The sequence below is a fragment of the Lemur catta genome, chromosome 18 (assembly GCF_020740605.2).
Source record: "Lemur catta isolate mLemCat1 chromosome 18, mLemCat1.pri, whole genome shotgun sequence".
Taxonomy (NCBI): Eukaryota; Metazoa; Chordata; class Mammalia; order Primates; family Lemuridae; genus Lemur; species Lemur catta.
In genome coordinates this window covers 33,761,782-33,777,376 of record NC_059145.1, presented here as the reverse complement: position 1 = coordinate 33,777,376, position 15,595 = coordinate 33,761,782, and the positions used below count along the sequence as shown (strand labels likewise).

The following is a 15,595-nucleotide window of genomic DNA, read 5'->3' as shown; positions in this document are numbered from 1 at the left end:
TCTACAGGGCAAGGGGTTAACTGTTTAGCTGCTGGATTTGGGGTTCCCAAGGAAGGGCTGGAGTTGGTGGAGGGTGGGGTATACTCTAGCTGTGGAAGTATTTCAATATCTTAACAACCAGAGTAGCTGTACCTGTGCCTCTCAGTTGAGTATCGGCCCTGCATAGAAAACTGTTCCAGTTAACATCGAGAGTGTTCTACATCTCCAATGCTTGCAAGGGAGCACTGGATAACCAAAAACTATTTGTATCTGCCTGTGATGACACACACTAAAGCAAAGACTCCCCAATGCCAATCTGAGAACTAACTGCAAAATCATCCAGAAAGTGAGTAAAAACAATCAATGCTTTGGCTTTACCCAACGGCATTCTCTTGGTGGTAGGGGCACAAAAATCTGCATTTATTTGTAAGCTCCTCAGTTTAGGGGGAAAAAAAACTCAAACATTTCAAGAGACTTCTTTTTTATACCTATGATTTTTTTCCCACATTTATGTCTCTCACTTAGACAAATGTTAAAAAGATAAATAAGCTTGCATTCTCTGAATACACAGAAAGAAACAGCACAGGACAGAAGCCAACAATGTTTCTCCATTCCATGATTAAAAATGCAATTGATAACAACAGCAGCAATGTGTATTGATTACTTATACAAGCACCATGCTAGCAAAATCTCATTTAATCTTCCCCATAACCCTATGAATTAAGGACATACTGTACTAATTGAACAGCTCAGGAGACCTACAGATGGTAAATAACTTGCCCAAGGTTTCCCCTTTAGTAAACTGGAATGGTTCCCTCAACAAATAGCCTTCCCTCGAAGGAAGGGAGCCACATATGGGGACGTTGCTGTCTGCAGGCCAACCTCAGGAGGGACTGGCTTCAGAGAATGTGTGCCATTCTGGTTCCTTCTTCCACATAGGACTTTTAGCCTCTTAAGATCACAGAGGAAGGTCAAAAGAAAAGAGTAAAGAGGTTGGGGAGAGAGGAGAGGGAGGAAAAACATTTCAGAAACTGGTTCCAGATGAGTGGGTAGTCCCTCCGTGTGCGCAGCACTACATCCCCCAAGGATGGATTGGATGTCATCTTTCATGTACATCTAAATACAAAGAGGGTTTGAATTCCAGCTGCCCATCCTCCAAGAACACCAGCAATTCAGTGAAACACCACTTTGCAACACAGCAAATGCATTTCAGGGAGTCTAAACAGATGGACAACTGACCCTTCTATTTCTCTTCCAGTGCTCTTTAGGAAAAGATTGGGTGAAGAAGCTCTCCTTGCTCGGCTTCTAGCAAGCTGTACTTGCTCTTTCCCATTCCTTGTAGCCTATGCCACAGTTGGGTTTGAGGCCTCCTTCTTAGGATCTCCAAAACATACCACAAATCCTTCTGTGTTCAACCAGTTTGTCTCACGGAAAAAAAAGCAACAGGCAGCGGTGGAATTCAGGCCACCCCAAGTCACCAGTGCGGCCTGATGGATGTGGAAACTGGACCATGCCTTAGGGATGAGGCATGCGATGGGTGGTACACTGTCATTACTGAAACTTGAAAGGGGAAGTTCACATGAGGCCTGTGGTTGACTTCTCAACCCTGCTGGCAGGGGCGCACGCCAGTAAGGAAATTGCAATCCCTAAATAAACAATGGGCTGGGAACCTGAGCACCAGCGAGGGAGAGCACAGGGGCTGCTGGCCTGGGCAGGGCTGGCCAAGACAGAGCAAACAAAGCTTATGCTTAAACTTTGCAAGAATGTCATGTCAACTCAGACTCCCCAGGAGGGCCTCCGAGAATCCAAATTGCCAGTCACCAAGCCTCCAGACTTGGTAGAATTTTTAAAACAGGACACTTAGTCCAATCCCTTCATTTGCCAAATGAGAGCCAGAGGAGACAAGTGACTTACCAAATGCCCAACAGCTAGGAAGCTAAGTCCCCGGGTCATTTATTATGCCATAGATCTCCTGGGAGTATTTTTTCTCCATTGGTTTCTCCTTTCAAGATGTTTTTTAAAAAAGTCTTTTCAGAATGCAAACTAAGTATGTATTCAGAGCTAAAACTCTCTGCCTGAAGTAAGCTTATTTCGTTCCTTGTCTCTGGTGGTCTTTGCTCAAATGTACCACCACCTCTTTTTTACAGGTAAAACTCAATTTCCAAACTAAAAGGAACGGGGATGGAGAGGCAAAGGATTCCTTGAGCATCCATTTTGTTTGTTTGTATGTTTTTTTAGAAATAGCCTATGTTGTCAGGTTGGAGTGCAGTGGCTATTCACAGGTGTGATTATGGTGCACTCCAGCCTCAAGCGATCCTCCTGTCTCAGCCTCCCAAGTAGCTGGGACTACAGATGTGCCACCACACCCAGCTACTTCAGCATTTCTCATGTGACAGGATTTCCCCATGCCTTAATCCATGTTAATCCCCACCACAACCCTACACAGGCTGGTATCATGGACCCATTTCACAGATGGGAAAGCTGGAGCATAGGGAAGCAGTACGCGGCAGAGCCAGATTCTCAATTTCCATAAACAGCCTAAGCTTCTCCCCTGTGGTGCCTTCTTTGTTCAGCAAAAGAGAACAAGAATTTTAAAATTGTGTATCTGTAAGCTTTTCTTCAAGCAAACTTGTTTTTTCCCAAATAATAATTCCTGATCATTCCTACATATCAAATGCACATTATTGAAAATAAGAAAATTTGGGGGCGGGAGGGAGAAGAGAAAAAAATTCTTCATAATCTCCCTACTACGAATAAATGTCAACATTCTTGTGTATTTTTCCCCAAGCTTTTATTCCACATTGATATATATATAACCTCTTTATATATTAAGAATATTAAGTCTCTTACTACTAGAAACCTGAGAAATACATCTCCTAGTTGGTTATTTTATAGTTCTGTTTATATTAAAAGTAATCAAAGTTATTGATCATTTTCTTTGTAATATTTCTTTATTTCTAATAACAGCTTTATTGAGATACAATATACATAACATAAAATTCACTTTTCTGAAGTGTATAATTCAGGGGTTTGTGCAACCATCACCACTAATTCCAGAACATTTTCATCACCCAAAAGCCCTGGACCCATTAGCAGTCATCCTTCTTTCCTCCGTCCCCCTAAGCCCTGGCAATCACTAATCTACTTTCTGTCTGTATTTACCTATATTGGACATATCATATAAATGGAATCATGTAACATGTGGCCTTTGGTGACTGGCTTCTTTCACTTAGCATAATGTTTTCAAGGTCCATCCATGTTGTAGCACGTATCAGTATTTTTATTACTTTTTGTTGTAATAAAAAGTATTCCAGTATATGCAAATAGTATTCCACTATACGCATATAGCATATTTTGTTTCTTCATATATCAGATCATGGACACTGGGTTGTTTTAGCTTTTTGGCTATTATAAATAATGCTGGCATGAGCATTTGTATATAGTGTTTATGTGGACGTATGTTTTTAATTCTGTTGGGTATATATCTAGGCATAGAATTTCTGGGTCACATGTGTGGTAACTCTTATGTTTAACATTTTGAGAAACTGCTGAATGGTTTTCCAAACTGGACTGTACCGTTTTGCATTCCCACCGTCAACATATGGGGGGATTCCAATTTTTCTACATCTTCCCCAAGACTTGTTACTATCTTTTTTATTTTAGCCATCTAGTGAGGGGGAAGTTGTATCTAACTGTGGTTGTGGTTTGCATTTCCCTAATGACAAATGATGTCGAGCATCTTTTTACATTCTTATTGACCATTTGTATATCTTCTTTGGAGAAGTATCTATTCAAATCCTTTGCCAATTTTTAACTGGGTTGTTTTTTACTGATGAATCATTCTTTATTTTTAAATTAACATTTTAATTAAACTGTAATATATGCAAAAGAGTAGCCAAATCACAGGTGTTCAGCATGATAAATTATGACAAAGTAAACACACCTGGGCACATGCCAACCAGATCATGCAACAGAGTATTACCTGCACTCCAGAAACTTCCTTTCTGTTCCTCCCAACCTCCATACCCTCCCCCCGCCTCCTCCTTCAAATTAACCACTATCCAGATATCTAAGACCACTGATTACTTTTGCCTATTTTTATAACACATATTATATATATTCTTTTCTGTCTGGCTTCTTTCAACAGTGTTTTGGATACCAATACCAATTATGTTGCTGCATATAGCAATAGCTTGGTCCTTCTCATCGCCATAGAGCATTTTACTATATAAATATTCCACTATTTATTTATCTACCCTATTGTTGATGTTTATGTCATTTGCTTCAAGTTTTTCGTTATTCTACATCTAGTTATGTTTTGTACTTTTTCATTTAAATTAGCTCTTATACAACCATTGTTAGATTTGCCCCAGATATTTTGGGTTTCTTGATATCATCATATGTAATATCATTTTGTAAATTTCTAGTATGTAGAAATAAGATTCATTTTTAAATATTAACCAGCTATTTGGGTAAATTCATTTACTAATCTTATAGTTCATATATGGATTCATTGAAATTTTCTACATGCACATTTATGGTGCCTATCACACAATTGGTTTTACTTCTTCCTTCCTAAGTCTTATAACTAGGTTGTCCAGAACACTGTTGAATAGAACTGATGGTAACTGACATTCTTGTCTTAGTCCTTATATCATAAAAAAAGCTTTCAACATTTTACTATGACACTGGCTATCACTTTCTTGTAGCTACACCTTATTAGATTAAGAAAATCCTCCATTTATAATCTGAGTTCCTTAAAAATTTTGGGGAGGGCATGGATGGATGTTGCATTTATCCAACGCTTTTCCTGCATCTACTTAAATTATAATAATTTCTCTCCTTTATCCTGTTAATGTGGTAAATAACATTGATTGATAACCAAATATTAATTTAATTTTGTACTCCTAAATAAAAACAATTTGGTCATGTCATTTATTTGTCACTGGATTCAGTTCACCAGGATATTTAGTATTAATGCTTATTCAGGAGATAGTCTGTGATTTTCCTTTCTTGTAATGTTTTTTGGGCATTAATGTCAAGCTTATGCAGACCTCATAAAACAAGATGGGAAGTACTCCCTCTTTTTTTATTCCAGAGGAGTTTCTATATGATCGATCTAATTTCTTCCCCATACATTTGCAACATTTCCCTAAAAAAAGCCATCTAGGCCTGGAGTTATTTTTGTTTGGTTTGGGTTTTGGGGGTTTTGGTTTGTTAGAAAAATTTTAAATACTAGAATCATTTCCTTTAATATATAGGACTACTCAGACATTCGATTTCTTCTCATGCAAGTTTTGACAAGTTGTGTTTTTAAAATAATTTATCCATTTATGCAAAACTTCAACTGTATTATCATAAAGTCATTAATAAAATCCTCTCACATTTTCAACGTTAGTAAGATTTATAGTGATGCCCCCCTTTCAATTCTGATAGTGGTTATTTGTCCTGTCTCTACTTTTCTTGATGATTCTAAACCAGGATTTGTCATTTTTGTTAATTCTTCAAAGAATCACCATTTGGCTTTGGTGTTCCTATCTAGTATATCTATTTTCCATTTCATTAATTTCAGCTTTCATCTTTCTACTTTCTTATGGTTTAATTTGATCTTTCATTGCTTTTAATCTTAAAAATTCCTTTCTCAACCAAACTAAATAATTTGCTCTTCCCCAGACACCCCTTATACTTTCCAGCCTCCTTGTCTTTGCTCCCACAGTTCCCACATTGATAAACCATGCTTCCCTTTATCAAAATTATGCCAATGTTTCAAGGCCCTCCTCAAATGCTACCTCCTCCAAGAAGCATTTTATACCTTCTCTTATTTAATATCCTTTGAGTCTCTGTAGTCCATTTTGTCCTTCTTACATAACTTTTATTACTTGATTTACATACTTCTTTCCATTAGCTCCTTAAAGACTGAGAGCTTAGCTTTTCTGAAAGGCTCACCATGGTGCTGTGCACAAAATAGCTACTCAGTAAACACTGGTGTTTGTGATTCAGGTTCAAGAGTTATATTCATACAAACTAACCCAGTTAATAGCAGGAATTATTGACTGGCAACTCAGTCAAACATTTAGAGTCAAATACGTTGTAAGAAGAGTTTGAGTAAAAAAGGAAAGAAGTCTCATCTTTTTAAAAAAAATCTTACTTGCTTCTAAATGACAACCATATATCATGCAGAGCTAACATTTAACTTGACATTTTGCTTTTTCTGGCCATCACTTTAAACCCACAATTTTTCCCCTTATTTAAGGAAAATAGTTAAATGGGACAAAGTTTTATTTTTTTTCAAGTTGAAAGATGAGAAGATGAAGAAATTTCCTAAGGAAAAAAAAAATGACCTAAAGGATAATTCTGGTACCATAAATGAATAGTGCACATCAAAAACACAGGGCTTTGCAAGTTTAAACAAGTTATCATTCCACATTGTTAAAAAGACTTCAGGGCAAGACTTAAAATGCACAGAGAGAAATGGGGCATATGTTGGCTGTAGGGTACACATTTGGAGCCCTGTTTGGACGCCTGATAACATGCATGTAAAAAGGATGAGTCTTGCCTTATGACACAAAGTACAGCTCTGCAGCCTTTCCAAAAATATCGAATCAGCATCTCCAGCTCTCATGAGCTGCATCTGCCTGTTTTAGGATTCAAAATTCAGCACACAATTTCCAAAGTAAGTGTTGCAAGAAAAATCATTTGAATCTATGGGCCATCTTCAGTAAAAAGCAGACAAGAGGATAGACAGTGCAAGAGCTTTGGGGAGAAACTGCAGCTGCCAAGAGACTAGCTGTAGGACCTTGGGTAGGTTGCTTATTCTCTCTAAACCACAGCTTTCCCATCTCTGAAATGGGGATAATTATGCCTATTCACAGGTTTACTGCACAAGTGCCATAGCCCACACGTGAGGTAGTGTTGTCCCCACCATTGGGATGTCACTGGCAGTGCAGGTGACATTTTTGTTATTACTGTTGTTACTGTATTTAATAGCCACAAAAAGAGTAGGGGCATATTCTTAAGGCCTAAAAGCCATCATAATGGCTTGACTAGAAAAACTGGGCTTGGCACAAATTTCTTACGACCATAGCATCCTGGGAGAACAAAGAATTCTAAGTAAGACCCAAACAAGTAACAGTCCCAGAGATGAATGGAATAAACCTACGTAGACCCTAAAACCAAAGAAAACATGCAGTCACTTCATCTGTCTCTGACTAGATCTCAGGACTCAAATAAGTTCACGATGGGTACTGGGCTCTGTTCAACAGCCAAGGTTTGGGTTATAACTCTCTCCCTTCCTACTTATGTGACCTTGAGAAAGTTGCCAAGTAGTAGCTCTTGACTTTGCAAAGTTCCAGTACATCCCTTGCATACCTTGTGGAACTCAAAAGGCTGAATTTGACCAAATACCAGCACACCTTTTAAGGGAAACTGAACCCAACTACGGGTCAGACCCGTGCAGAAGAGTAATCATCTGCCCAGGCACAAACACAAAGTGTAGTCTTTAGTTTTAATAACAAAAAAAAAAAAAAAAAAAAAATCAACCTTCCCACCGAAGTTACACCTGAATGCAAAGTCATATTCTTTCATCAACAGCACCACTACACTTCCGCAACTTAGCAGAGCTCAATCTTGCATTGCTTATTCCTTGGTTCCAATAAAAAAGCCTGATGGGGACAAATGTTACTCAAGAGGAACTACTTCAGGCACACAAGTGCCCTAGTGGGTCATGTGACTAGAAAACTAAATACCTACAATCCTCACTCCCCGTTACCCACAGAAATACTGTAACACAGTAGCATTGTGCCTCTGCCATCTAAATCCACTTCAGTTAACAAGTGCACCAGATCAAGTATGTTTTCTCAAACTTTTCATAAAACCCTATGTCACTCATATATGTCCCATTCGATAAATTCTGCTGAAAATTTGATAATTTCTGCTCTGCTAGCAAGAAAAGTTTGTTTTTCTTAATGAATGAGTATCATTTAACGTATTAAGCAAATGAGAACTAGGGACTCTTATGTATTTTCTTTCCAACCTGGGCTGTTTAGAGTGAAGTTTTATGCTCCATATCAGTAATTATTGTGACCCTAAAGGTTGGATTCTTTGCATTTTTTTTTTTTAAATACAACATTCTCCGTGCCCTTCTATGTGTGATTACTGGAGCTGCTGCAAACATCTTGCTTCAACAGGCAGAGAGAAGCTGTCTAAGAATAAAGCTCACATGATGGAAACCAAGATAAGAAACAGTATGAGAAAATGAGATCTGCTAATAACTTCTGAGCCCCTGGATCAAGCCATGCCTTCTTTTTTTCTTTTCCAGTTAAGTGAGCCAATAAATTTCCTTTTGCTTTAGCCACTTTGTAACAGATTTTCATTCACTTAGAAGTTCCAAAAAAAAAAAAAAGTTTTTGAGATTATCTGACTAGTAGAACCATTACTGTCATTCATTTTCTTTTTTAAAAAATAGATACAGCTTTGTGAATGACCCGACAAAATGAAACTTTTGGACATCATGTTTATGTCATGTCAAATTTATAATAATCAAAGGAATTAACGTTAAAGAAAGAACAAAAGGGAAAACAAGCCTTTCAGCTGCCATTCTTATTGACAGATCTCCACAAAAGCAGAAAAGAGGAGCTTAGTAAAGAATCTTCAAACACAAAAGAAAAGGAGGAACATCACAACATCTACGAGAAACTAATTTTTCCAAGAAACACACAATGTTCTAAGTGCACACTTGGAACATACCTGCCAGACAAAATTGGGATCAAAATTAAAACTTGGAGCTTCCTGCAAGAAGATAAATCACAAATAACTTTATTCACTTTGCTTCCTTTCATTTTCAAGGTGACTTTAATCCCCTGGCTCAACTTGCTGGCAGTAGATGTGACATCTGCAAGAGAACTATCCCCCATTTCATGAGGCAGATGGCCTTCCCCAATGCTTGGCCCACAGAGACATAGTGTTAGGACTCCAAAAGTCCAGAGGGCTACACAGAGCTCTTCTAGAACTACCAGATTGTGATTGTAAATAGTGCTTACATTGAGACAGGATTTCACAGACTTTCACAACAAATGCCTTTCTCGAGTTGATGCAAAGTGCATGTGGGAACGGTGGGGGGTCTAAAGTTCACTCTCAGTTTCTTTGAGAAGCAAGGGGCAAATAGGGGTAACTTCTGAGACTGAATTCATGCCATCTTTCTGAAACTACAGAGCCAATTTACTCTAAGAAAGGTCTTTTTAACTTTAAATTTTATCAAGGCACTAGATAACACTGATGTTTACCCAAAGCTAGAACACAAAAGGGTCTCAAAAGTTCCACTCACCAGGCTTTGAGGATCAGTTCCATTTAGTGGTCAACTCTAAGCCTTGTATAATGAGTTTCCAACATTCCTTCCAATTTCACAGGGGTGTAATGTACAAAAATCAGCTGAGGTCACAGCCTCAAATCATGAGCTACACACATGGCCAAGGAGATGACCCTCCACCAGCTGCCTCCATAACTCAATTTAGGTACACTGAGTATAGATGCTAATGGGACCCAGACTTCTCTGTGACAAGACAGAAGGCAGTGATTTCATAAATTAACAAGCATCCAAAAAGACAACAGGAAAACTCCAGGCTCAGTTTCCCGACAAATATATTGATCTTCATTTATCCTAAAAATATATTTTGATTCCTATAAATCAGCATCACTGGCATCCATAAAACTCCATGCTCAACTTATTGATAATATGTGGATATGACTTTTCCCTAAAATCATGTTTTTATGCCTTCCCATGTACATAGCCTAAATGAATGTTTTTATTTACATTTTTTTTCTTTTATAATAAAACATGCTAGAAACCGAAAACTAGAAGCAGATTTTCTATTTTAAAAAGTAACAAGCTACCAATTGTCTTTGTGTAGAGGAAAATATCTACCACATAAGGAGGTATGTCTCTCCTGGTTTCTCCAAAGGTTTCTGGAACTCACTCTTCCTTTTTTATTTTTTTTTTAATGTTTCCTTTTCTCTAGCTTACTTTATTGAAAGAATACAGTATATAATACATATAACATACAAAATATGTGTTAATCACCTGTTCATGTCATTGATAAGGCTTCCAGTCAATAGCAGACTATTAGTATTTAAAAGTTTGGAGAGTCAAAAATTATACATGGATTTTTTTTTCTTTAAATTATACTTTGGAAGCAAACTGTTCATACATCCTCTTTGCCATTACTATTTGTGCTGGGGACTGGGAAGGTGGATGGGGAGGTGGTGGTAGAAGAGGGATTAAAGCACCCTTTGCAAAAAAAAAAAAAAGATCAGTCTTTTATCCTTTTGTCTTTTCATTTTTCCTCTTTTTTTTTTTTTTTAAGCCTAAATCAAGTTTCAAGTTTGGTTCCAATACGAAGTGAGGATAAAATCTCAATTATGAATCACTACTCCCCAAGTATAGAATATAAAGTTTCTTTTCAAAATAAGTTAAAGTTACATAAATTCAAAACAACTTATGAACCAGGATTAACAATTACTTTTTAATCCTATTGGCATTTGGTTCCTTCAGTGATATTTTTCAAACAAATACATTATGTGTGCCTTGACTCATGTAACCTCAGTTGGGGGACATAGAGTTTGAAAGCAAATGTTGTATATTATTTCCACCAATGTCCACTTGGATGAAGACATTGTCATTGACTAGAAAAATAAAAATCCCAAGTCAGAAATGTACATGCCAAGAACTCAATAGCTTGTATTAGTTTCTTTTTTCCCCAGGACTTGGGAATTTTTTGGCAGATAATTCAAAATCATGTGCTGCAAGAAAGACAGAAAAATCGTTATCCCATCAGCAAGCTTCAGAATTCTCTTATAGACCCATGGTGACCAGCAAATTCTCTCGGTTATTAAACTCAAATGTGGAGTTTTCAGATTGCAAACATCTTTATTATGAAAATATTTTTTCTTAATAGAATGATTTAACTCAAAAATTATTTATTCTTGAGATAAATGCTTTAGTATTTGCTTCTTTCTGGCAACAACTGTAAGTAAAAAGACTTCAAATTTCTAGATACTGGCAAAGCAACTGAGTTTCATTTACATCTGTTTCTTAATCATAGGTCACGGCTTGGCCATCCTCGTTTACTTCCTTAGTCCTTAAATGTCCTCAATCCACCCAGAAGGATTTTTTTCTATTCCTTTAAATAGTATATCTCTATGCCTTCACAGCTAAAGAAGATACTTTGTGGGTATTTAGTAAATTATTATTACTTCCAGACTTGGTTAAGAGAAAATATTGCGGTCACAAGAAGGTATTATTTTTTTTTTGAAAAGTAAATTTTGCTGATAGCATAACGTTAATTATTTACTGACTCCACTGCATGTAAAATAACTTCCTTTTGCCAAATCCTAATTCCTCCAAGGTGTCTTTTCATTGTAATGTCAATGGGAGGAAAAATAATTCTTCTAGCTTTAGTAATTTACTTTTACAACACACACAAAACCTCCCTTAGGGTTAAAGACATTGACCATGCTCTGGAAATGAACCTAGCTCCTTTCAGCCAATGGATACTTGAGATCTTTACTCTTTTGCCCAGAAAAGGCATCCTAATTAAAGGGCCAATAAATTAAATGTGCCCAGGAAGGCAGAAAGACCCAGAAGCAAAGCACTCAGCGGGGTGCCTAGAGCAAAACACAAGGTTCATTTCACATGTTTATGTTAGGCACCACCAAGGTAGAACAAACTCCCAGCCACAGACGTTTTTGACAAAAGTGCTCTCGGCTCCTACCTTCATTTCAATGACAGTCTGAAGAGCCTTCGTCTTAGCTGGCTCCGGCTGAAGTTGGCTTCTTCGGTGCAATTCCTGGGGAGGAACACGATAGAAATAAGCTTGACGGTTCATCCTTCCGTTACAACATGACCTTTACACAGGTACCACACAGCCCACTGAGTCCAGGTTCCCTGCACACAGACATAAACAAGCCACAGGTGCCTCTTCCCCCACACTCTTTAGCATCCCTCCTGCCTGGAGCCTGCGTGCCGGTGAAAAGCTCCTGGCACATGCGCTATTTCTGAAACTTCCATCAATAATTAATGTCAACTGTGACAAAGCCAGCAAGTAATCATAGTCCAAATACAATTCAACACTGGGGCTGATGCCCAGCCATCAAATCATAATTTACTAAATTACATTACTCTGTGCTCCCGGTATAAATACAGCAAGGAAACGGAGGACAGAAAATGACTAACGTGGTTGCAAATCAGCTGCACGCATGGCATTTTGCTACTGAGGTACATTTGAAATGAGCAATTTAAAACCTTTCCAGTACAACTGTGTCACTTTCTGGAGTGATCTGATAAAAACCCTGTGAATCTCTTGCTTCCGAATTAACGGTTTCAGTCCTTGTTCAAAATCACATCTGTGGGTGATATATTTATGTAGCATGATGCCAAGAAATTACAATTGGCATTAATATCAACAACGTTAGAGGAGAGACAAAAATGGTCAAAGCCAGACGTGGACCCGAGAACTCCTGGAGTGATGATGAACATTTCTTTAGGTAAAAAGCAAACAATATAATTAGAAGTTTAAGCTTGAAGGCTCATTTTTTGCATGTTTCCCTTTAAAAAAACAGTTCCATCAAGACTTTGAAAAGTTGTCTCAGCAGAAGGGAAGAGATAAAGAACATTGTTTGTTCAGTACATGCTTTGTTTTTCTTAATAACTGCTAACAGTTTTGTGAGAGCAGGCAGTGGCAGGAGTAAACGGAAGTGCTCACACACGTCCATGCCGCTGATACAGGTCACCTATGGGATAATTCTATCAATACTTGTTTCTGCTTCCAGAAAAATCAATTTAGAGTCAACATGGGACAGTTCTTTTAGAACCATTGGACCACAAACATTTAAATTAAAGAAAAAGGTAGGAAGGAGGACTGATATAATTTCTAGCTTTTTCCAAGTAAGGGCATTTAAAATTAACTCTACCCCACCACGACCATCTACCATCACTGCCATTCCAAAGAGATAGGACATATTAATGTAAAAATTGTTAGAAGAATCAAATCCCACAATTAAAGATAGTGCTATCCAGGATAAGATAAGCAGGCAATCTTTTGCCCATATCCTATTATGCTGTTCTTATCTACCAGAGGCCCAAGAAATCTTGGACATTAACCATGGTGCACTGTCCTGCGACCAGCACTGGGAAATCACTGCTACAGCTCTGGACAGGGGGTCTGAGAACAATATTTTGTTCTCAAAGTCATCACTGATACAAATCGGCAATCTTGTGTGAAACTACTTCTCAAGCTCCAATTTAAGAGCTGTACTTCCTAATTATTCAAAATGCTTTCACAACAGTTAGGACATTTCCCACCCTACGGCATCCCCGGAAGGGATGGAGTCAAGTATTACTCAAACTATTTTATGAATAGAGAAACAGAAAGAGATCCTGTGTGCTTTTGGAGGCCCTGGACTGCAATGATCTGGCAACATTGACATTTTTAGGCTCCCTGGACATGGCAGAGGTTTTCTGAAGGAATGACCCCACAGACAGCTGTCCTTTACTGGGCATCTATGATGTCCCTAGCACTACTTGTCTCCAAGCCTCAGCACTAACAAATGAAGACGACGATTTGTATGGTGAGTCCAGTGGGCTGCTGGACATTTAACAGCCAGCATCCACCATGGCCAACTGCAAACTACTGAAGTGGCACCACTGAATGCAGACCTGGGAAGAAAGGCACAATAGTAGCTCCACTGTACAGTATTCTCCACCACACAGACACAATACATGTAATAACCTCAAGATCCTAGATAGTAAAATGTAATAAAAAAATGGGAAATTATGAATTTTAATATAATTTATGTACATGTGAATTTGTATATTTAATTTATAACAGGTGTTATAAGTTTCCAATATTTGGCTTTCACTATTCAGTACAGTCCAGTTCCAGCACACCATTCAGTGGATCCCATCAGGGCTTCAACCTCCATAAAAAAAGCTTCTTAGCCCTCGACATTACTTCCAAGATCATTGGAGAACACTGGGCCAATAAAATGTCATAGATGGGAAAACCGAAAATCATTTGTCAGAGTAGCTCTGCAGTAAGAGACAGAAGAAATGCATTTCACAGGTCACCAGTTCTGATACCCCAGGTGGCTTCAAAATCAACTTTTTTAAAAAGCCAAGAATGAAATTCATGAAAATTTCACAACATAGTCAATCCCAATTCTAGAATAAAAATTATATCATAATTTGAAGAGATGGGTTAAGCTTGTATAAAACAAGTAAAAATAATCATGAAACAACTAAGCAACACAGTGAGAATAAAAAACAGAGTAAATGCATGTTGCTGCTGTAACTTCTGCCAAACACGAAAACATTGTTAAGGGTAAACAGGCAATAAAAAGGCTAAACTTGTAGCAATACTTTTGCAAAAATGGAAAGAGTTTGCTTTGCTGTAATTATACAAATTCTATTACGATACAAACCAGTTCAAAATCCAGATTGGACCCTTACCCTCTGTGTCACTCCTTTAAAAATAAAATAAAATAAAATCTCCAATTACCAAGAATTGTAATTTTCTTATCTTAACTACACTATTTTTAAATCCTGAATTTATAGTTTCCAGGGATCATCTTAATTCCCAAGGTGTCGGATAAATGAGGATTGTAATCTGTTTCCTGATTATATGGATTGTCTGAAAGTCCCATCTCAGACATTTCATCCATCTCTGAGATTTGAGATTCTTAAAATAACTCACTCTGATTGTGGCAGAGAGGACCAGTTGCCCAACAAAGATTTGTGCTCTTCCTCCGTGGTGCAGAGTTATTGCTAGGAAGCCCCACAACCACTATTCTTATATCTAGATGGAGCCATGGGACTTATTTCTGGCCAGCACAATGTGGTCAGAAATGAGGAACTCCACTTCCATGGAAACTTCCTAACTAGTCCTCAACTCCTCCCTCTTTTTCTATCAATTAGCTAGAAGGGAAGGACTCCAAGACTCAATAAGATGGCAAAGCCTCAAGATAAAAGAAACCTGCATACCTGAAACACCATTTGAAAAGTCTGCTGAGCACCTACATGGGCTGGTGGTGTGAATGAAAAATAAACTTCCATTAAGATAAGCCTATGAGCTTTCAGGCTTTATATATAGCGATCCCAGCTCTCTCTGCTTTAACTAGTGCAATGGCTGCGAGGAAAAATACCTTATTAGTCCTGTAATGTGATTGCTTGCCTACGTTTTCTAAACAGACACTAAGATGAGATGGTTGCAGGATGCTCCAACTATAACCATCTGAGAGATGCACCCATTATGTACTAGTCTTAAACAACGAGTGAGTTTCCCCAGGAGCATTTAGTGTTCTCTCATACAGGTGTGAGTACAAGACTTAACTTTTTCTGATAGTTTTAAATGATAGCATTATCAATAAATCACCAAGTGCAATGCTACTTAAACTTTTCTGAGTCAAAGATCTGTGTAAAAATCAAATGGAAGGTACGGATTCTCTCCAGAAATGGACACAAAAGCATGCACAAACAAAATGGTCTGCACCATTTCAAGCTGGTTCACAGGCTCGGCACCCCAGAAGTTCACCTCAGAACCAGACTTTGAGCTAAGAACCACTTACT

The 15,595-nt window shown here is 37.9% G+C and overlaps 1 protein-coding gene across 1 annotated transcript in view; it reads right to left on the bottom strand.

Moving 5' to 3' along the window:
* The window catches only part of ERC2 (ELKS/RAB6-interacting/CAST family member 2), a 421,277-nt gene that overhangs the window by 154,046 nt on the left and 251,636 nt on the right, over window positions 1–15,595 (bottom strand). Inside the window, exon 4 of the mRNA XM_045530462.1 lies at window positions 11,745–11,819. Coding sequence (XP_045386418.1) covers window positions 11,745–11,819 — 75 coding nt within the window. The remainder of the gene's footprint in view (window positions 1–11,744; window positions 11,820–15,595) is intronic.